The sequence below is a fragment of the Sarcophilus harrisii genome, chromosome 3, assembly GCF_902635505.1.
Source record: "Sarcophilus harrisii chromosome 3, mSarHar1.11, whole genome shotgun sequence".
Classification (NCBI taxonomy): Eukaryota; Metazoa; Chordata; class Mammalia; order Dasyuromorphia; family Dasyuridae; genus Sarcophilus; species Sarcophilus harrisii.
This window is the reverse complement of record NC_045428.1, coordinates 539650306-539674481: the sequence shown is the minus strand read 5'-3', so window position 1 is coordinate 539674481 and position 24176 is coordinate 539650306. Positions and strand designations below refer to the sequence as shown.

The 24176-nt window shown below is 32.8% G+C and overlaps 1 protein-coding gene across 12 annotated transcripts in view; it reads right to left on the bottom strand.

The window, feature by feature from the left end:
• ZMYM4 (zinc finger MYM-type containing 4) overlaps positions 1-24176 on the bottom strand; it is a 125855-nt gene that overhangs the window by 34816 nt on the left and 66863 nt on the right. For all 12 annotated transcript variants that reach the window (XM_031962113.1, XM_031962108.1, XM_031962115.1 and 9 more), the window contains 9 exons: positions 15472-15556; positions 14962-15214; positions 9544-9718; positions 9244-9456; positions 5681-5831; positions 5109-5224; positions 4262-4537; positions 3967-4117; positions 2182-2354 (listed from right to left, as the gene is read on the bottom strand). In XM_031962113.1, coding sequence (XP_031817973.1) covers positions 2182-2354; positions 3967-4117; positions 4262-4537; positions 5109-5224; positions 5681-5831; positions 9244-9456; positions 9544-9718; positions 14962-15214; positions 15472-15556 — 1593 coding nt within the window. The remainder of the gene's footprint in view (positions 1-2181; positions 2355-3966; positions 4118-4261; positions 4538-5108; positions 5225-5680; positions 5832-9243; positions 9457-9543; positions 9719-14961; positions 15215-15471; positions 15557-24176) is intronic.

Here is a 24176-nt window from a genome sequence, read left to right as displayed (position 1 = left end):
ATGTCCTATAAACAGATGCTGATGATGTACACACTGTTCTCCCTTTACATACATTATTTTTATGTAAATTCATTTTAGACAAGTATGATTTTTAAAAAGAAATCAGCCTTCCCCAAAAAACCTATGTTAACTTTACTGTACAGCACAATACTCATTCATTCCCCTCATTCTCCTCCTCTTCCTGCCACTTGGTTCTATACTTCACCCACTCCTTAAAAAAAAAAATCTAAAAACAAAAGAAAAACCTCCACAGGAAATCAGAGACGTGCTGAGAGAATGCCAATGCCAAGAAAACAGAATTTTGTCCAGTTTCACCCACTTGCCCAACGCATCTATCCCTTCCATCCATAGGCACTCAGGTGCTGTGTGTCTGTATCCTGTGGGGCACCGCTACTGTCAGTTTCACTTCTCTATCCCCAGCATTCCATGTCTTCTTGAGCCAGGTGCCAGCCCCATCCCTGCCTCCCTCCTTTCACATGGCATAGAGGTTTGCAGAATGGTCCACTTAGTAAAGAGAGAGCTATTTGTATTGGAGCTCAGAAAGGAGACAAGAAATAGACAGATCTGGACATCCTCTGGATAAATAAACCAGGCATGATGACAGGATGACTCAGTGAGGAAAAATAAAGAGACTCAAGACAGAATCTTAAGAGTGCAGTACACTCATCAGAGTTGTGATTGGAGAAAAGCAGGTAAAAAGAGAATCATGAAAGCACACTCTGAGAAATACCCTGAGAAAAGAAAGAGAATCTGGAGATGGTGTCAAATGCCTGGGGAATTGGGGAATGGAGAAGGACTGGGACCAAGAAGAGTTCATTAGATATGGTGGGTAAGAGTCCAGTGGTGAGGTGAGAAGACAACAAAAGGTTACATGAGAATGACAGGTTGCCCTAAAGAGAACAGACAGCTTTTCAAAGAGTCTGGCTAAGAAAGGTACCAGAGATAAAGAATGATAAGGAGTGATTTGCTGAGGAAGGAAGGACTCAGTGATTCTGAAGGATGAGGAGATCTGGGCATGTGGGGCAGCTGGGAGAGACTGAAGATCAGAGGCTTGATGTAGGAATGGAAAAGGTATAAAGGGATAATCTTGAAAAGTTGAGGGAAGGAAGGAAGGGAAGAAGAGAATTTTAGGGCAAATGACTGATCTTGGGAGAGTATGAGGAAGGGTGCTTGGATGACATGCTGTGGAAGGTAAGAGAAAAGAGAAGATTTGGAACTGCTATTGCTGTTGGTGAAATAAGAGGATCAATCAGGGCAAAATAAAAGGATTGGCTTGGTTCAGTCAGAACACAGTTGAGATTAAATAACAGAAATCTGTAGTGAGCCTAATTAATACAATTATGTGACTTCCTTTAGTTAAATTCAGCAGTATATGTGTAGAAATGGAAATGGATAATTAAGAGTAATACAGGGAATGGTTTGGCAGGGCATGAGTCACAAGGAGACTGTAATAGGTTTGATGTTTACTCACTTCAGTTGTGTCCAACTCTGTGTGACCCCATTTTTTCCCCTTGGGTTTTCTTGGCAAAATTGGAGCAGTTTGCCATTCCCTTCTCCAGCTTATTTTACAAATGAAGAAGCTGAGTCAAACAGGTCTAAGTGACTTGCCCAGCATCATATAGCTAGGAAGTGTCTTTAGCTGGATTTGAACTCAGGAAGATGAGTTCATGACTAATATTCTCTCTACTGAACACATAGCCGCTCTATAATGACATGATAGAAAGGGGATTTCAAAAACAGAAAATAATGGAATTGTATCACTAAGTAGTAAAGAATGTGAAAGAGAATGTGGCTAGAGAAGGCAGAGTCTAGGAAAATACTAAAGATTGGTAGAATTAAAGAAAAGGTTTAAGAAAAGGAAAACATGGGGAGCAACATGACTGGCTTTCCAGTGAAAATCATGACTTGAGAATTCATAAGAGCCAATTAAGGTGAATGTATTTTATGGTAAGATATGAAAAAGCAAGAAGAATAAAATAAAGTTTTCTACTATTGGGAACATTAAATAACCTCAAATTTTTCATACACAGCAAAACCCAGTTTCTGATAGAAGATGAAAATCCATTTCAATTAATTTTTTAAATCACCAAATGCTTCATCCTGTTAAACAAAAAATTAAAAAGAAGGGGGGGAAAAAGCTATGTTCTAACTCCCAAATGAAAGAACATAAATATTCCTTACCTGATAAAACAAAACTGTAAACTTGGACATGCACTCCTCACAGCAGAACTCTTCCATCTTCCCCCCAAAATGATTCTGTACCAATTTGGGAGATGTTTGTAAACAGTAACTGCACATTTTACAGTGGCTTCCCCAGCGTTTTGCCAAGTCATGTTTATATAGCAATTTGCAACCTAAAAAACCAAAAACATAGCAAGAAAAAAAAAAAGGTCAAACTTAAGCATTTACAGCAGGAGTCAATCTGAATATGTTTACTTCTCTAAGTTGATGGCTGGACACTTGCTTGTTGGTAACTACAATCACCCTCATTATATACCACTAAGGTAAAGTACATTTTGCATTTTACATATTATCAAAATAGACACTATTTTGTCTTTTTGTGATTTTTAAACAATGTCTTTAAACAAGACATTAAAAACCACTAAAAGAAGATAGAGGGATAGCGATTTGGACCTGTAATTTCAATGGTATAGGAAATTCAAGGGTGACAAAACTTTCTCCCACCAATGTTAATCAGTAACTTCTCTGAACTTCTAAGAAAATTATTTAGGTAAGGTTAAGTGACTTGCTCAGAATCACACACTTAGCATGCATCAGAGGTGGGACTTAAAGTTTTACTGGCTTAAGGATGATTTCAGAAAGGCCTGGAGAGACTTACACGAACTGATGCTGAGTGAAATGAGCAGGACCAGGAGATCATTATATACTTCAACAACAATACTAGATGATGACCAGTTCTGATGGATCAGTCATCCTCAGCATCTAGATCAACCAAATCATTTCTAATGGAGCAGTAATGAACTGAACCAGCTATGCCCAGAAAAAGAACTCTGGGAGATGACTAAAAACCATTACATTGAATTCCCAATCCCTATATTTATGCACACATGCATTTTTGATTTCCTTCACAAGCTAATTGTACAATAATTCAGAGTCTGATTCTTTTTGTACAGCAAAATAATGTTTTGGTCATGTATACTTATTGTGTATCTAAGTTATATTTTAATATATTTAACATCTACTGGTCATCCTGCCATCTAGGGGAGGGGGTGGGGGTGGGGGGTAAGAGGTGAAAAATTGGAACAAGAGGTTTGGCAATTGTTAATCCTATTAAGTTACCCATGTATATATCCTATAAATAAAAGGCTATTAAATTAAAAAAAAAAAAGAAAACTAACCAAAAAAAAAAAAAAAAAAAAGAACCAACATGTACTTAAATATAACTACAAAATAAATAAAAATTAAAAAAAAAAAAAAAAAAAAGAGCCAGTTCCTTATTCACATGCAATACTGCCTCTACAATAGCCATGTTACATTTTGAAGATTTTTCAATTAAAGGATTATGTAATGTGCAATGACAGATATAAAAAATTATTAAGTGATAAGTGTAACACAAAGCATTAGAAAAGCCACAATATTTTTATTTTGAGAAAAATATTTCCTAATTAGTTTTCCTTTTTAAAAAATATTTTTTCTAATTACACAGAAAATTTTAATATTCATTTTTTAAAATTATGAGTTCCAAAATGAGAATTTGGAATTATGAGTTCCAAATTCTCAGTGTACTTCCCCTTCCCCACTCACAGAGAAGACAAGCATTAAAAAGTTACAAATTTACTGGATGAGAGCTTATTTAAATCTCCCACAAAATAGAATTCAAGTTAATAAAATGCTTACTGACTTGACAAAATAAAATAAAAACACTATCAAGGAAATTAACCCTTAATACAATATCTTCAGATCTTTTTCATTATATCCTGTAGATGAATGTAAATTTTTTTGTACCTTCACTGCAGAATGGCTTATCGATGCCTGAGAATCGTACAGTCTCCTTTATAATTTTCTCAATTTTACAGTATTCACACATTGCCATTACACTATTTATCTTCTTATATTCATCACAGCAAGTCTTGCCACAAAACTGAAACATTTTACTCTGTAATGAAAAACAGTCCTCTTTTTGTCAATCCAACAAATGCCTTGTATATCTTTTATTGTTAAATAGAATAGTTGTAAAAGACAAAAAGTCCAAGTACTTTTATATTCAATTAGATCTATTTTTAAAGAATTCTTGCTTTACCTTGTAATCAAGAAGTTCTGGTTTTGTGGCAAAGAGTCGATTACAGTGCTGGCATTTGAGTTTCACAACGGTACGGGCAAAGGTGACCTGCTGGGATTGTGCAGCAAGCCGCTGGAGACCAGCTGCAGCGGAGCTACTGATAGAGCTGGGGGAAACAGCAGAGGTGCTTCCTCCTCCTGCTGAGACTGTTGTCCCTGTAGGAATGCTGACGATGACTTGACCCTGAGACAGGGGCACCACTGAAGAGTTCATGCCTGTTGGTTTGTTGAACAAATTCTGAAAGGAGAGAAAAATGATGTAAATCTATTTTATTTCATGATGAAGTGTAAAGAGAACCATACTAGACTGAGAAAAAACTTGGTTTTAATCCAGTCTGTCATTTACTAGACATGTGACTTGAAACAAATCACTAACTTGCTCAGCTTCAATTTTCTCAAATGTGAAATGAATATCTTTTCCTGCTTATCTCAGAGAGTTATAGAATATATTGAGAGATAATGTATATATTATACACACACACACACATATCATTATAACGATCAAATAGATAAAAAGATGTTCAATATCAAAGAGTAATAAGTTTCTTTATAGCAAAGATTTGTGACTCTCAAACAATATATACATGTAAGTTTTTGTATGCGAGTGTAGAAAAAGACTCTAAATGACATGTAAAGGCAGAAAAAGAATTTTTTTTAAAAATGAAGGTGAATGGAGCTAGAACTAGAATTCTGAAGTTCATGCTATCCAGTCTTAACTCCACTAGAGGGAATATAATAAATACAGAGTTATAACAAATAATACGCAGAAAAGAGGAAAGGTAAAAAAAAGAAAAGTCCTCATACTATACCTGGAAAGCTACAACACAACTGTAGCTGCAGAAGTTGCGTATACTTCCATCAGACATAGCCAGATGATACTGAGGGATGGCTGAGGTTTTACAACTGTTACACTGGACTTGCACTCCTTAGTAAGTTAGAATAAAACCAATAAGTAATGTAAATAAGTGTACAAAGGGACTAAAATACGTAAAGGAAATAAAATATTGTATGTTAACATAAAATCTGCAAACTGTTTACTCATAGAAACTGAACAAGATCTATTAAGTCACATGTAAATGTAAATTAACATTAAAGGAACAATCTTTTAAGTTTTCCTTTACCTCACTATCAAATATACAATTTAAAAAGTAATCCCAAGTTAAACTGGATATGAATAAATATTTTTTATGTTCAAGAAGTGTCCTCAACTAAAATTCTTTAGGTAAGGTATTCCTTAAAAATACACAAACAAAATAGAAAGAAATGAAACTTTGCTCATAAGAATAGCTAATTTTGAACCTGCTTCCAAATTATAGAAACAAACTAATACCACAACATTTATTAAAACTATAAAGTAAATTTCCCAAAGCACCAACATTACCTGAGGAAGTAACCATTTTAACTCTGTAAGCAGATAAGCAGTTAACAGAGCAGAAAAGCTCTGTTTTCCCCAAGTTATTGGTGTTTTCAATCATTTCAGCTGAGGACCTCAATGATTTACAAAGAGCACAGAGAGTAATTTTTGCCGATTTCTATTAAGAGAACAAAACCATATTCACCAACTTCAAATTTCCATTACATATATGCATGACATTCAAAAAAAATTACATCAATTTTCTTTAAAGTATTTTAACTAAACTAACCAGAATAAAAACCCAGCTGGCAGATGCCACAAATGGTATTAACAAATGTCAGTAAACACACAAATTGCAGGAAATAAATATTAAAATTACAGTTTTAAAGAAATTAACAATAATGAAGCAAATAGTAAACAATGCCTGGTAGGCCAGAATGGATTTCCTTCAACCTAAACAATCAATGAAGTCAAATGAAAATCAGTCATAATATATGGCTCCCTTCTCAATGTTACTATAGCTTGGTAGTGCCTAGGAAATTAACCACTGAATGCTATTAATATATCCTTCTTAGTTGGTATAATTTTACCTTTTTTTTTTTAAGTGCTTTTAATTCACATTAAAATCTTACAGCAATCTTCTATACTTCAAGGTTGGTTTCACAACAGTGAGTTCATTTACTAATGAGTGTAAGTCCAGTTAGAAAAGCAGTATATATGCAATCTTAGAAATGTCATAAAGAAGACACCAATGTATGAAAAATGTGAACTGTTATATTTTACTATATAAATACATCCATAGAATATTTCCAAAATAAAACTGCACTCACTGATCTGACACAATCTAGTTTCTGAGATAGCGTAAATACCTTTATGTAAATTGTATTTCTTCCAAAGGCAAGAGCAGGTAATTGCTAAAGGAAGAAAGGCCATATTTTACTAACAAAGATGTACTACTGATGACTACTGAGAGCAAATAAACCTAATAGAGCCTAATGGGTTTTTAACTTTAATGATTTAACATGACAACTGAAAAAAAGCAAGACAGCTAAAAAAGTTGATGCAAATTTAAATTACATTAATACAAGTATAGTGTCTAGAAGAAAGGAGGTGAATATCTGTTCCATTCTGGGAACCATAATTTAAAAGGGGATAAGAACAAACCAAAGCACATTAAGAAGATATCAGAAATGTGGAAATATTTATAGAAGAATTGCACACAATTAACGTATCTTGGATTATTTGCTGTCTAGGGCAAAGGGTTGGGGAGAAGGAAGGGAGAAAAATTTGGAACAAAAGGTTTTGCAAGGATAAATGATGAAAACTATCTTTGCATGTATTTGAAAATAAAGTTGTTTTTTTTTTTTTTTTTAAATTAGATACCAGGATGGTAAGGGACTTGAAAAACTATCATATAAAGAAAAAGTGAGGGAATTTGACAAGTTTAGCCTGAAGGACTTAAGAAGGAAGGAGACCGTTTGGAAATAGTCAAAGACTTGTCATGCAGAAGAGAATAGCTCAAAAGATATAAAAGAGATCATATATGAGTTCTGAGGATCCTTATCTCAATTATCATTGTCATTGATGAATTTCAGTTCTCTCCTTGTTAAGGGAATGCGAGAGTTAGAAAATACCCAGTGCTACAAGAATCTGGCAGTTTCTCATGTTATTTTTTTTTTTTTTTAATTTTTAATAGCTTTTTATTTACAAGTTATATGCATGGGTAATTTTACAGCATTGACAATTGCCAAATCTTTTGTTCCAATTTTTCCCCTCCTTTCCCCCACCCCTCCCCTAGATGGCAGTATGACCAATACATGTTAAATATATTAAAGTATAAATTAAATACAAAATAAGTATATAACTCATGTTATTCTTGCAAAAAAGACAGAGCTATATGAGATTACATTATAATAGGTGATCTGGAATTAGTTCAATACATAAATCTTAAAAGTACCCACTAATGACTCATATCAGTTTGCAAAGTTTCCAGTAGATTTCTTCCTATGTATTCTACTTGGCTCTGGCTTGCTTAATGTTTTTATTAATAACTTGAACAAAGTCATAAACTGCATTCTTATAAAATTTATAATGACACAAATCAGGAGAAATGGCTAATATATTAAATGACAGGATCAAGATCCAAAGACTGAATTAAACAGGGTTAAAAGTAAAGCTTTACAAAATAACTGTTTGGATATGTATACTTATTTTGTATTTAATTTGTACTTTAACATATTTAACATGTATTGGTCAACCTGCCATCTGGGGGAGGGGATGGGGGAAAGGAGGGGAAAAATTGGAACAAAAGGTTTGGCAATTGTCAATGCTGTAAAATTACCCATGCATATAACTTGTAAATAAAAAGCTATAATTTAAAAAAATTAAATAACCCCCCCCCCAAAAAATAATTTTTTTTTAAAAGTATAGCTTTACACTTCATTGGTTAATGGTTCATATAATCAATTTCACAAGATCAAGATAAAAAGTAGTAGTTTATCTAAAAAAAATTTATGGGTTTTTATAGACTGTAAGATCAATAAGTTAACAGTATTATATAGAACATTCAAAAAAGGTAATGTGATTACATAATTCCTAGGCCAGATTATACTTAAAAAATTATGTTCAATTCAGGAAAATCAAATTTTAAGAATTTCAAACTAAAGAAACATCCAGGAAAAAATATTTAGGATGGGAAAGGGCCTTGAGATTTTTTTTTTTTGGGCCTTGAGATTTTTAATATGAGGATCAGTTGAAAAACAGTTGTGGAAATGAGAATAATTAGCAAGAGTAGGGAGAAGGAAGAATGGAGAATGCAAGATTGCTTTCTTAATTATTTCATAATTAGACTTATTTTTCTTGGTCTCATAGTTCAGAACCTTAGAAACAATGAGTACAAATTGCTCAGAGACAAAACTAGGTTTGATGTGGAGAAAATTTCTTAAATGGCTATCTCACAAGGTTGTAGGTTCTCCCTCTTTGTATTTCTCAGTCATTATTTACTGCTGTCGATAAAAGTTTTTCTCCATAACTTAATCCCAAATTCTTCAAATTGTGAAATAACATTTATCAATAAATTCTTATGTGGAAGGAACCTTCAGAAGTTATTTAACTTAATCTTACTGCCTCAACAATTATTTCCTATATGTTCCTAAAATGTAATATTATCAAGACCTACTTTCTGAAAGACTTTTCTTTCATGAGATTGCAAAAAAAAGTTTCCTTTGTACATCTCAAATATCGGTATGCAATTTTAAAGGATTATACAAAGTTCTGCTTCACTTTATGCAAGAGAAAAAAAAACTCAGAAAAATATTTATGCTGATCATATTTTCATAAATTGATATGTATTTCATTTCTATTAATAAAAATCTTAAGATGAATACTTTTGTAAAGCAAATAATCACCTGATTTCTTTTTTGTAAATCTAAATTTTTAAAAGATAGTTATATTAGAAAACCTATCACCCCAAATATTTTAGTTTCTCTTAAATACTATTTCTCCTTTGTAATGAAGTCATTTATTCTTCTACTAGCACATCTTTTTTTAATAATTCAATGGAAGTCACTAAATTAAGCATGATCTTATACCTGTTTATATGCTGTGACACATGTCGAACTACAGAATTTCTTAGACTGTCCCTCTATCTGGAGCATGTGGCACTGACCAGAGCCACTGTAACAGTAACCCCCACAGTTCTCACAGCAGTTCATCGTGAGGTTGTTAGCAGAGCGGAACTTGGAGAAGCAGGCATCACTACAAAGTTTATGGACCACATTTTGGTAATTAACTTCATGTCGAATCTAGGAATGAAAAACCACAGTAAGTAGTACCATTCAAATCTCTGACCGCTGTAAATAGAGTTTCAGCAAATTCAAAATATAACTTACAACTGCATTCTTCTGGCACATGCTGCACTTGGTTGAAATGCTATTAGTATGTATGGTAACAATAGGTTTTCTTTTTAGTTCATATGTAGATAGACATGATTGGCTGCAAAAATCTTTGCTAGAACTCGTATTGTCAAACTGGGCAGTGATCACATCCTTTGGGTTTAAAATATCTCTAAAAAATAATAAATGAGAAAAAATATGAATTGCTATTTTGTCATAATTCTTATTTCTTTTTGTGAGGTGAAATAACTAATGAAATGCATTACTAGAATGATATTGGAATTTTTAATTTAAAAGAAACATTAATGACTTATAGGTGATAACCTCAATATACAATAAAATCTTGGCTATCAGACTCCTCAGGGAATGAATAATTCTGGACAGTATTTCCTCAGATGTCAGAAACATCATCCCTTCAAGCATCAAAATTTTTGAAAAAATAACTATCAATCAACAATTATCTATTAAGCACCTACTATGTCCTGGCACATATGGATGTTATTCCTTCTTTTCTTAAAGAAAGCTGAAGGTAATTAACTTCTATGAGTCAGTGAATCTAGTATACTAAACTGATCTAGGCATCTCTTTTTGGAGCTCTTAAGCCTTTATAGTTTTTATCTTTCTCTATATTCTAATGCCTGGCACACAAAAGGCACTTAATAAATGTCTGTTAAGTAATTGTCAGGCTGCTATTTTCTACTTGCTACGGAGATGGGTTTCTTAAAACTTTTTTCTACTCACAACCCCTTTTTTGCCTGAAAAATGTTTACATGACCCTGAGTACATAGGTATATAAAATAAGTATGCAAATCAAACATTTACTGATAATAAATCATAACTTCACAACTCCCATATTAACTTATGAGACCTTATATGGTGTCACCAATCACAGTTTAAGCTGGGTTATAATAAAGTATGTGCCTATATCTCCTTTTCTACCCTTGGCAGAGAGAAACTTTAAACATTAAAAAGTGGAAAAAATTTATAAGAATCATTTATTAGAAAAGTATCTACTCTGAATTGGGACTTGGGAAAATTTTTTATAAAGAAAATACATTAATATTTAGAATATCTCCTTTGGCCATTCAAAGACTTTTTAGGGCTTATGTCCTAGTTTTTCTGTGGTTCCAACATAAAAAGAGAATAAAAAATTTCAATTCAAAATGAGTGAGATGAACTTTCTGTCTACTCCAGGATTCAGAGATGAAATTTCTTTTTAGCTACTGATTCTCAAAAGCAATTCTTTATTATAAAAAGACTTAAAAGCTTATCTTTAAAATTTTATACAGTTTAATATTTGCTTAAAAAGACTATCTTATGAATGTTGCAAATCTGAAGACCTCAAATATCAATAAAGATAAAGGTTTAAAAAAAAAATCCTAAAATCTAAGTAAAAAATCGCAACTGTTACTCTACCAAATTAACAAGTTCTTCTAACACTAGAAATAATGCTATCTTTCCTATGATTCATAAAAACAATTCATTTATTCCCTATTCATAATTCTCAAATTGGAGTTTTTGTATATTTAAAAAAGATTTATAGACTTACTCCATCCTATAGTTTAAAATATACAGAATAAAACCTTAGTATACAAGCTCTGCAAATGAACAAGGCATGCGACCTTGAACAAAACCATTAACATCACCAGATCTGTTTCCTCATCTATAAAACAAGGAAATGATACTAATCTATTCTAACTCTAATGTTCTAAAGCTGGATACCAGGGTATCTCACCTGCACTAATGGTTTCAGTCACCCTAGAAGCCAGTAGAGAGAAAAGATTAGGAGAAATAGTAGTGAAATATTGAAGTGGGTTAAATAAGAACAAAAGAAGTCAAGTGGAACAAAAAGAACATAAGAATTATAATAAGAAAGAGGCAGCTGAAAGAGGATAAAAACCAAAAACAAGATGAAAATGGTGAGGGAGCTAAGGATAAAGCTGAGAAAAAGAAATAATGGCAGAAAAGAAAAAAGGATCAGGGAACAGTTAGGTTAGAAAAAAGGGACGCCAAAATAATAAATAATAGGATAATGATATGGATGGTAATTAAAGCAAAAGGCAATAGGAGAAAGAAGTATATGACAGGTATGCACAGAGATCAGGGGAGGAAAGCATATCGTAAAAACTGGAAAGAGACAACAAATGACAGAATAAGAAAGGAAAGCTTAAGAGAGAGCAGAACTATACCAGGTCATGAGGGAGATAAAATACATTATACTGTGCTATAAAATAGTTTAAAAAAAAAAAAAAAAAAAAAAAAGACTAACAGCTAATTGTAAGCACAGTGTGAAATTAGGGAACTTTTGAACACGTTGGGATGTGGACAAAACATATGAAAGGAAGACTAAATGAGTCAAAAAAAGAACAAACAAAAGGTAAAACAATACACTTTGTGAATATCTATAAAAGTTTAAGCTATAATTTTCTTCCCCAAGGACCATATGTCATAAAATAAATTTAGCATTAAAACTTGTCTTCAGTGATGAATACTTAAGAAAAAGTTAACTAAAATCATAAGATCTTGGGGTTTGAAGGAACTTTTGAGACCATCTAGTTCAGGATTTTATTTGAAGAAGGGACCCTCTTCTCTAACATCACTGACAAGTATTAGTATTATTATTATTCTTAAATGGTCGCTCATCATTTGCCTGCACAATTATTACAATGGAGTTTTCACAATATATCCTATTCATTTTTAGATAACTTAAAATTGTCAACTGTCTTTTCCCTTAGTTTCCATCTATGAATTGACGATAATGTTATACCCTCTAAGATTAAGCAAACTTTTCCATAATAAACATTCTTAGTTCCTTTCACATATTGTATTTCTAGTGTTTTCATCAAACTATTCCTCACAATTTATACCAATCTGTAAATATACTTCCTAAAATGTGATCTATCTGCTGATCTAATCTATATATAATACTCCTGACAAAACTATGATAGGCCACAAAAATCTTTACAAGAATTTGTATTATCAAATGGATAATAAAGACATCCTCTTTAGGCTTAACAAACAAAAATGAGACTATCACTTCCTTTTTAATTACTTCTTTTTAATAATCCAAAGATTGATTAAGCAAACAAAAACAATAAAACATAATATTCTATGGTAAAGAAATTATCTTGGCTCCATCAAACTTGTTAGATAAATAACATCCTCATTTTAAAGATTAGAAAACTTGACAGAAATTATCTTGGCTCCATCAAACTTGTTAGATAAATAACATCCTCATTTTAAAGATTAGAAAACTTGAGTCTCAGTACTTACTTGCCAAAGTAAGTTCCAGACCTGAGCATCAAACCAAGGTCTAATACTATTTCTACCAATCACATTTTTTATAACACTGCGCTGCTTCCCAAGAGAAGTAAAAACATAAAGAAAAAACTAAATGGGATTTGATTACAAATTATGAAAAAAAAAAAACTCAGAGTAAATTTCTTGTGAAAATAAACTAGTTTAAATGAATATGTACACACGTCCAAAATCAGCTTTGAAAATTATCTTCATTATTATTTGTTAAGTCTGGAGAATGGGATCAAAAGTCAAGATACTCTTATTTCTTTCTACTCAGTCATTTTCTGCCTATATATGATCTTGAGCAAGTCATTTGTATTTCTTTGCATCTCAAACAATTTCTATAAGAAGAAGTTGAAGCAACTTATTTCCAAAGTTTCTTTCAATGACTAGGTCAAAAATAAACTAATACAGCAGTCAAACAACAATACAAGAGAAATGTATATGCTCCTCTGTAATGGGATCAGGGGATACTCTATTAATATACATGCTTGGATAAAGAATGGCCCCGCCCACTCTCTGTGCAAGTCCTGAAGTGTTGTATAGGAAATGACGATTTTAGTGGGTGGAGGCAGAGAGAGACAGGAAGAGAGGCTGGGAGAGATTGGGCCTGGGTTCTATGCAGGTAGCTGATGGACGTGTGGCTGCTGGTCTAGCTAGCTTCTTGACTCAGCTGCACACATTGCTATCACCGATTCTCTTCCACCTCTGATCTTTCTTCACTGAGAATAAAGACTGACGATTTTCCCCTAATCTGAATTCCTGACTCCGGCTGATTTTAAAATACACGGTCTTCACACTCCTCTTCCTTTCAGTTTGGGGACCTTTTTAAAAGTGCCCATAAATAAGGCAATAACTACCTAAGAGACCCAACTATGGAATATAATTCCTGCGACAAATGCGAACATGCTACAGAGTAAATTGCTTCAGAAACAGACATGGCCAAACAAGAATGTCACTACAATAATTCTCTTAACTCTCTTACTCTAAAATTTATTCTTAGACTAGCTATACAAAAGACATAACTATCTTTAAACCTGTTTCCTTTATCTATATAAAGAGAATGTCAGGTTAGATGACATTAGATTCCTTACAACACTAAATCTTATAAATCAACACACACACACACACACACACACACACACACACACACACACAGTATGACCATGAAGCAAATACTTCTACTTTAGCCTTTAGTTTAAGAAATTCGCTACTAGTTTAGAATACCACCATATCATACTATAGTCACAGATTTACATTAACATATTATTTTTATTAGTCCTAATATTCTAAATCTCATTTTATGATATAAGTAAAATCATCTTAAGTTTTACTCCTGTTCATTGAGTGATTGACAAAATCCCTTCTCTCTGAGCCTAACTTCTTGATTTATTAAGAAAGGTCCAAGAGAACTTAGAAGTGGATTGATCCTTATGTCAATTAGTTTGGTCTCCTCCATTTTGGAGATGAGGACATTGAAACCTAGACAAGTCAGACAAGCTGTCCAATGTCACAAAGGCATGAAGCAGCAGAGCTGGGTTTCAAACCTTGGCCCCAAATGCAAATCCAGTCCTCCTTTCTCACAAATCCTATCCAGTTGAATTCAATTATATCAGAATGTTGTAAAGATGAACAAATATATTTATAAGCATTGTGAGTTCTGTTGAAGGCATTTATACCTTCAACTACCATTATTTTGTTACCTGCCTCTACTTGATCTATCATTATTAAAATGAATTCAGTATCAGAAATAGTTACTTAGTTTTTAAGTTAAAACATTACAATTTCCTAATTAGTGGGTGTTTCCTTAAAGATTGCATAAAATAAAAAGGATACAGGTGATTTTAGCTATTACAAAATTATACTATTTAAAGTAGAGGGAAAATTACGCTCCTTAGAACTTGAAAAAACACACCTGTAAAATTCTTAATTAGCAAAGAAACTATTTATGACCAAGTAATAAATCTGTTAAGGAAAGTAAAAGGCACAGCATGCTTCTATTGGACTGATTGGCTATTTCTTCCAATGGAAGATGGAAAGTGGAAAGATGAACCCTGAAACGTTGATGAAGAGAATATGCATAAACAATAGACAGAATGGAGATCTCAGCTATACTTTGAGCAGCTGGAACAGGTTTTCTTGGTGGGGGCTGGTAGGCGGGCAGATGGAACGGTGTATCCAGTGAGGCACAGTGTGGAGCAGAAGAGCTGAGTAGACCCTTTTCTCTGATAGGCCGTTTGCCCTTTCTGAAGGATTTTTTTACAACCAGAACAGGAAACTCGAACAGCTGGGGATGGAACTGAGGGAAGCATTTTGTTCATGCCAGAAGATGCCAGAGAAGGCTGAAAGCCTGTTGTCAACTGTGGAGCTATAAAAAACAAAACAGGAAGGGGAGGAAAAGGTTTTGGTATTTACCATGAATATTAAGTACATATATTCTATTTTTCTTTCAGCTCCAATCTTCTCAGTCTTGAACTCTAATGTAAAATATGGAGTCTGTATTTAATGGTTTTACAAAGATTAGACATTACTGCCCACATCACTAATACAAAAATATCAGGAAACATATCTCCAGATACAGGTCAGAATATGTAAGTGGATAATTTACAAACATGTGCTTCTTACCAAGAGGACTGCCACTGACTGAAAAAACAGCACTAATTTTCAGTTCTCCTTCTGGAGTTTTTCCCTGTTGGCCATGACTGTATTCCTGAAAGAAAGGGAAGGGGAAAATTGGATAAAATGCTCTTTTAAAAATCAGATATTTAAGCAGGAGAGAAAAATTACCTTTAGCACCAAAAAGCTAGCATTCTTTCAAAATATCTCAGAGTCAAAAATCTTAGAAATTTTACATTGGTTACTAGCAATTCTTAAGAAAGAAGATTTGTCAGTGTTATGGGATCTCTCACGTCTGCTAAAGAAAATATCCTATTTTACTGAGGTCAAATAAAGAGACCAAATGGACAAATGGTAAATGTGACTACATCCAAAGAGAACCAGGACAAAGGCACACTAGTAACTGATTTATACCCTAATTTAAGCTGTTATTTTTAAAAGGTCACAGGATTTAATTTTCATTGAAATCTCTGATTTGAATTAAATGATTTTAGGTGATTGAGTTTATGGAGAGCTGCTGATCAAAAGACCGTACCCATGAGCCAGTCCAGCTAATAACCCTTTCAGTTCTGATTCAAAATGGTTTTTTTTAAAATAGATAATCTTGCTCTAAATTACAATTTATCTCGACTAGGATGCACAAATATACTGTTCCCAGAACAGCACCAAATAGAAATAAATTTTTACAATAATTTTAAGGGGAAAAGTTAAATACTCATTCTATGATCAAATCAAAACAAGTTTATTTTATTTGTCCAAATTCAGGAAAAATGTTTAAAAAAAAAACGGGGGTGGGGGTGGAGGGAGGGTAGTGATGGCAGCTAGGTGGTGCAGTGAATAAAGCATCAGCCCTGAAGTCAGGAGGACCTGGGTTCAAATGTGATCTCTGACACTTAACACTTCCTAGCTGTGTGACCCTGGGCAAGGCAATTGCCTAAGCAAAAAACAAAACAAAAAATCAGTTGCTTAAGTCCTCATACTTAAAAGTTCTTGTTGGGGTAGGGAAAAATTAAAATGGGGCTGTTTTAAAAATGAAATATTGAGTCTTTAATAAACTAAGTAATCCCAAAATTGACAGACCATAAAAGGGCAAGTTTTAACTCAAAGAACACTTACCCAGAATTTTTTTAAAAGTATGTTTTTGCAATAATAAAAGTTTGCTTCAGATTAAATGAGACATGAAAATTCTAAGTATTAGAAGAGCATTAAAGTGTTTTAGGTCTTCACTAACAAAAATGCAAAAAAATTCCTTCTTGACGGGACCTATTTAAAAGAATTAAAACTGATCTGTAGTTTAACAATGGTTTATGTTAAAAATGGGTGTTCCTATTTTCTCTCCCATTCTTTATAGAGGTGAGGAACCATATGCATGGAATACTACATATATTATCATATTATCCTCCAGACTGATGTGCTGTTTTTGTTTGTTTTTCTGCCCCTTTATTTTTATTCTTTGTAATCAGAGATGGCTTACTAAGTAGAGGATGAGAGAAGAATTTGGAAAATAAAGAGGATGTAAAAGCAATGAAAATTTCAGAGCATGTGTGCATGTTCTTCTCAAGTACTTAAATCTGTTTTTGTAGGGTTTTTCCCCCAGCAACATCAGATACAGTATTAAGTGAAACTAGGCAAAATACTTGGGTTTGTCAGAAATTTTAAACCAAGAGAAATCATGAGATTTTATTCTATTTTTGATCGACTTGTTTTCACTTACAACACATAGTTTTGACTCAAATTTTAAGTATTTGAAAATATTTATACCTCAAAGTCTTGACACTCAAACTATTGTCTCAGCAGCAAAACGAGCATATGTACGAACTTAGAGCTTCCTAACTTAAAATGAAAAAACAAAACAAAACAATAAATAAATAAATAAATAAAACCCTTATGTTTGGCTTTTCTTCAAACAAAGGAATGATATTGATACATATTCTGCTTTCCAAATGGAGAAATCAATTCAAGTGTCTCATTCTTCAAAAGAATATCCTATTACATTCCAAAATATTCAATTCACTAACAGCATAATCTATGAATTCCATCACTTGAGAAAAACTACCACCTTTGAAATTATTATTATGGACATAAAATATTTTCAGAATGATAATTCAAATAATATAAATTAAATCCCTAATAAACCTGGTTGTTAACAGAATAAATAAAGGAGATTAAAACAAAAATTACACTAGTTGGGACTAGATAGAGTCTAGAACTTGGGAGTTAAAAAGATATCTGAATTCAAATCTTGCCTCAGATTATTTATTAACTATATGACCCTGGTGAAGTCACTTTGTAGGCTTCAGTTTCCTCATAACTAAAGATGAGAATAATAATAGTATCTAACCCATAGGGCTGATGTGAAGATCAAATGAATTATATACATAAGATACTATATAATGCTAGTTGTAATCAAAATACTAATACTATAGAATGAGTTCTTATTCTAAGAAGACTATTATTAATCAAGCACTACTAAATCAGGAGAGAGAAATCTGAAGTTTCCATGTCATTTTGCCTCTTAACAGCAATATGACCTTAGGTCCATAACTCATTTGTAGAAGTGCCACAGCTAAATGTGAGCTACCACTATCATGAGACCATTGGAGAAATCAATACACCTGTACATGACAAACTACAGAAATGTACAAATGTTAAATATCAACATCTTCTGATTTTGGGGTTTCAAATATTTTTGTTCATTTGTTTAATAATTTGTTATTGTACTCTTGCAATAGTCACAATCAACACAGCTGTATTATTTCAGAATAAAAAGATAAATTGGTTTTGTAAAGTTATTGTAATTCAGTAAAGAAAATGAAGTTGTTCTGGTAACCTTTCCTTCAGCCTGCTTAAAAGTGGCTTCTGAATCTTAAAGAAGCTCTTTTATGCATTCTTACTTATCTTTCCTGAGGTTTTTCCACAGCATATGACCCTGTTGAGCTCCTAGACATTGTTTCTTCCAGCCCCTCTCTTTCAGTTCTCACTCATCTCTATGACTACTACTTGTAGTAGTCACAGAGTACATAGAGTACTACTCCTTTGCTAAATCATCATCCATGTCTCATCTCCTCTGTGTAAGTATACTCCAGGCCTCTGTGTGGGGTCTTTTTCCCCTTCAAATTATAATGCCTTTTGATGATGTCATCACTTTCTGAGTTCAATTATATCTAGGCATATGTCTACACTATCTATCTACATTAGCCATCATCTCTCACCTGAGCTCCAGTCTTACATTACCAACTGTTTACATGAGAATTTCACTTCAGTGTCCCATGGACATCTCAAACTAAACACAGCCAAATACAGCCCCCTTTTCCTGAATTCCCTATTTTTGATGAATATACCACCATTTCCAACCTCAGTCATACTCAACTCTGCAACTCTCCTTTATTGCTCAAACTCAACCTGTTGGTTTACCTGCACACTTGTCTTATTTTTCTGATTTCACATCATTTCAATGGTTATCACCCTACTTCAGGTCTTCACCCAGGAGGTTCTCTGCTTCATTTTTCTTTCCAATCTATATTTGTAACTATTCCTAGTTAGTGAATGGGCCAAATATATAACTCCCTGACTCAACACGTTTTAGTAGTTCCATACAGCCTCCAGGATAAAATATACACACTTATTTGCCATTTTTAATCCCTTTATAATAGGCCCAAACTTATCTTTCTAGACAATTTAAATTCGTTTTTTACCCTTTCTCTAGCAATTAAACCAGTCCATAGATTACATTGCATCTCATATTGTGCCTTTTGCACAGATAAGAATTTGGTTAATGAAGTGAAATAAAATACAGATGGGGTTTTGTTGCTTGTCTTATCAGCAAAGGGTATCAGCAGCTTCCAGCTCTACTCACCTGGGAGAGTGATTTGTTACAGGTGCACATATTTTAAATCAGGTGAAATACACTTAGACATAATTTGTCTATGGTGCTTGTATGTCTTGATATCTATTCAATTATTCTTTTCTCCCCCCTCAGTGAACTACAATTTATACTGGTTTTCCTAGTCCAAGGAAATAACTCAGCTAAGAAAAAAGTTGCACAGAATCCTGTACTCCTCTTTCCATTTAAGTCATCTAAGATAACATTATCAATAATAATATTTATATACTGCATTTAAAAAAAAAAAAAGGATACACCTGTGAGAGAGGTAGAAGTATTATATCCACTTTACAGAGGAGGAAGCAAATTTAATTGACTTGCCCATAGTTATTTAGCTAGTTTCTTTGTGTGTATGTGCTACAGAATTAAATGCTTAAAAATTTTTTTTTAATTATCTTTAGTTTTTACATTACTTCATTTCCATATAATACCCTACCACTGTTCCACTCAGAGCTATCTAGCTTCACAACAGGAAATATTTTTAAAAGGGAGGCGGGGGAGAAGAACAACTCAGCAGAACCAACCAACCAACCACATCAATCAAGTATAACAGCAAACAATATTTCAGTCCATCCACACCTAAAAAGAAGGAATGGAAGTGCATTCTCTTAGCTCTTCTTGAAGGCCAAGTTTTGTAATTACATTTCATATTTAAAGCTTTGATTTTTGTTCTTGTTTTTTCCATTTATATATTCTTAAAATACATTTTTAATTTACTTTTTTTTTTTTAACATCATCAGACATTTTCTCAATCACCCTCTCTTTCCCTCCTTGACAGCTGATTCACATATTTTAAAAGAGAAAATGAAGAGAAAAATAAAAACCAGCATATTGTTCATTAAATCAAAAAAGTATTAAAAATATATATATGATGCTCCAAGACCAATTACCTCTACAAAGGAGTGAAATGGGTGTGTCTTTTCATTATCTTTTCACTGTTGACTGACATGTTTTCACCATGACACTTCTTTTTAAATTTTGTAATATTCACTTTTAATTCCTGTCACTGTGTATACTGTTTTCTTGGATTCTACTTATGTCACTTGGCATCAAATCATTTAAAAATTTCCATTTGTTGTTCAGTCATTTCAGTCATGTCCAATTCTTCATGACCCCATTGGAGGTTTGCTTGGCAAAGATACCAGAGTGGTTTATCATTTCCTTCTTCAAAATGTTTCTATACTTACCTGTATTTATCATGTTTATTATTTCTTATAGCACAATAATATTTCATTACATTCATGTACAATTCATTTAGTCATTCTCCAATCAATAGGTATTTATTTCATTTCCAATTTTTCTGCCTCTACAAAAAGCGCTACTATAAATATTTTGTGATACATATAGAGACTTTATTCATATCAATGACTTCTTTGGAGTATAAGCCAAGTAGTATAATTTCTGGATCAAAGGGTACAGATATTTTGGGTTTTTAATTGCATAATTCTAAACTGCTTTCCAAAATGATTGTACCAATTGATGAGTACACGGAAATTGCACTAATGTGCCCTTCTTCCCATAACTCCTCCAACACTGACTTTTCCCAGCTTTTATCATCTTTCCTAATTTGCTGAACATGAGGTAAAAACCTCAGGGTTGTTAAGATTTTTATCTCTCTTATTGGTGATTTAATGATTTGGAAGCATAAGTTCCTAAGGCTAATAGTTTTTCTTTTACTGACTTTGTTGTTAGTACATATAATTATTTCTATGCCTCCTTGTATTCTTCATATCCTGCTTTTCTTATGATAATATGCCATTAATCACACTCTGCAATTCATTTACCCATTTTCCAATCAATTGGCAGATATTATGTTTCCAGGTTTTGCTGCTATTAAAATACCATTAAAATTATGTTGATAAACTAGGGCCTCTTTAAAGTTCTTGGAGTATATGCCTAACAATGATTTCTTTAGATAACAAGTTAGAACATCTTATTCACTTTATTAAATATATATTCAAGCCAAAAATATACTAATTCACAACTCCACCAATATATTAGTGTCTGCTTTCCCACAATTCCTCCAAAACTGATTATTTCCACTATTTGTCATCTTTACTAATTTTTCAGACAGAAAATAAAACCTCAGTTGTTTTGATTTACATTTCCCTAATTATGAGTGATTTGAAGCATTCTTTCATTGGGGTGGCTAATAGTTTACAATTACTCTAAAAAATGTTTGCTCTTATTCTAGGAAAAGGTCCTTTGATATTCTAGATACCACACTCTTTTAGGACATATTTGATATAAAGTTTTCCCCAAACAACAACTACACCCCTTTTATGGTAATCGATTTTGTCAATACAAAACCTTTCATTTCTTGCAACTGAAGTTATTTTATATTTTGTGATTGCTTTTATTTCATTTGATTAAGAATTATTAAGAGGGAAAAAAGTAATTACAAACAAATTTGCAAAGTTGGGCAAAAATCTTATAATGCCCCTCAGACTAGTTTACAAAAACTAGCTTTCTTCATTGTCTCTCAGGTTTCTTCTGCCTTGCATAGAGGTTCGCTGCTTCTTCCCTTCTGCTATAACAGCCAAGGTTCAAAAACAAGAACTGTTAGACCAAGAATAGTATGTTACAGTTTTGTGAGCAGTGATGGTGGAAGAATAAAATAGTATTAAGAATCACACTGTTTGTAGACTATATACAAACTTTAACTTAGATCTTAAGTGAGATAACTTGTCCAAAAACCTTCAAATGGACATACTCCTGGAGAATCTGAATTATATCAATTTCTACATTCTCACTATAAACAAGACTAGCACAAAGTTGTAAGGAAATGTTTGATGAAAAATTTAAAAGGAATATTGTTTAAGGTCTGTCATTTTAAACTACAATATAGACTAAGATTTACAAAATGATCACACCTTAAAAATAACTATAGATTACATGCCAATTATTTTTTGCAGAAGGTAAAGAGATAGAGAAATTATTTGAAGAACTCACTAAGGCCCTCCAAATTAAATGAACTTCCACTTTGACTAATACAAAAAGAGTATAAGATAGGACATGGCAACATAGATCAGGAAATAATACAATTCAATCACAAAAAAGTAGACTAGTTAAAAAGCTTTAAATACAGAAGCTTCATGTCTTATATCATGAGCTCTCCTGCAAAAGAATGAGTAGGAAGCTAGATTCATCATTTCAAAAAGAAAAAATAATTATTGATGTGGAAGTCATGCCTATGTATAGTTAGATCAACAACTTGTCAGAACAAAGATCAGAATTTGAAATTAAGAAATTAAAATTGGACATTATGTGCATCAAAAATCAATTAAATTTAGCAACCAATTATCAAGTACTTAATATGCACAAGGCATGATGGTAGGTATTGGGAATATAAAGAAAAAAAGAGTGAACCCATGTGACTTTAAAAAAGTTTAATTCTACTACAGGGAAAAAATCTTTTTACAAATGAGTAAATTCAAAGAAGTCTCAAAGGAAAGAAAAAGGGGAAAACTGGGAAGATCAAGAAAGCCCTTTTACAGGAAATGGCAGTGGAGATGTCCTTTGAGGACACTAAGGATTTTAGGAGTTAAAAGGTGAGGAAGAAGTGGAGTCTAGACACGGTGGGGATCACTGGGGCAAGAGATATACAATGTTTTATTTGGGGAACCTAGTAAGACACTTTGATACAAATAGATTGCGCAGAGAATTTTATAAAATATGCCAAAAGACAAATCGTATAGGGCTTTTAATACCAAACTCATGAATTTGTATTTCACTTTATAGAGACAACAGGGAAAACTCAAGATTTTTTTGAACTAAGAGGCATGGAGTTGACATGATCTGATTCATATTTTAGAAACACTATTGTGGCATCCAAAAGGGAAATGGGCTGGAATGTATTTGTAAGCTACTTGAAAGTTGGGATGATCCTACAAGAATGCAAAAGATCATGAAAAATATTACTAACCTTCAATAGGGAATCAAACAGTAAAGACCCTAGTAAAACAAAATAATCTGAATAGTTTCATCACTATAAAATCATTTTTAAAATAGTTTATACATTTGTTGAAGGAAACTGACAAACATGAGTGAAGAGAGGCTTTATTTTCTATTGAGCAGATGTCCATCAATTGGGGAATAGCTGAACAAGTTATGGTATATCAATGGAATGAAATATTATTGTTCTCTAAGAAATAATGAGCAGTGGTTTCAGAAAAGTCTGGACTTACATGAACGGATACAGAGTAAAGAGAGCAGAATCAAAAGAAAATTGTACACAGTAACAGCAAAATTATATGATAATCAACTATGACAGACTTAGCTCTTCTCAGCAATGCAAAGATCAAAAACAATTCCAATAGATTTGGGATGAAAAATGCCATTTGCTTCCAGATGGAGAATTGTGGATCAAAGCACACTATTTTTACCTTTTCTATGGAAATATGTTTAAAGTGACTGTGTGTATGTGTGTGTATGTCTTAAGCACACATATCAGATTGTTTGCTCTCTTGGGGGAGGAGGGAGGAAAGGAGTAAAAATTTGGAACTCACACTCTTATGATTATAAAAATGTATGTTGAAAACTATTCTTTACATGTAATTGGCAAAATAAAATACTGCTGAGGAAAAAAAAAGACCAAACTTTCTAATATGCTATCAAAACTTGATAATCATACATTTGACAGGGATATACATAATACAAGAATTCAGAAATTACCAATTAAAACAAAGCATTTGATCCAGAAAAGCAAAACAATATGTGTCCCAAGTAAAGTTTATGTTAATAAGATCATTTGAACTTTCTGTCCCTGTTAAACATTGCCACCAGAGTATGCTTGAATGATCTAAAAAACAACAGTTCAGTGAAGTTAGAA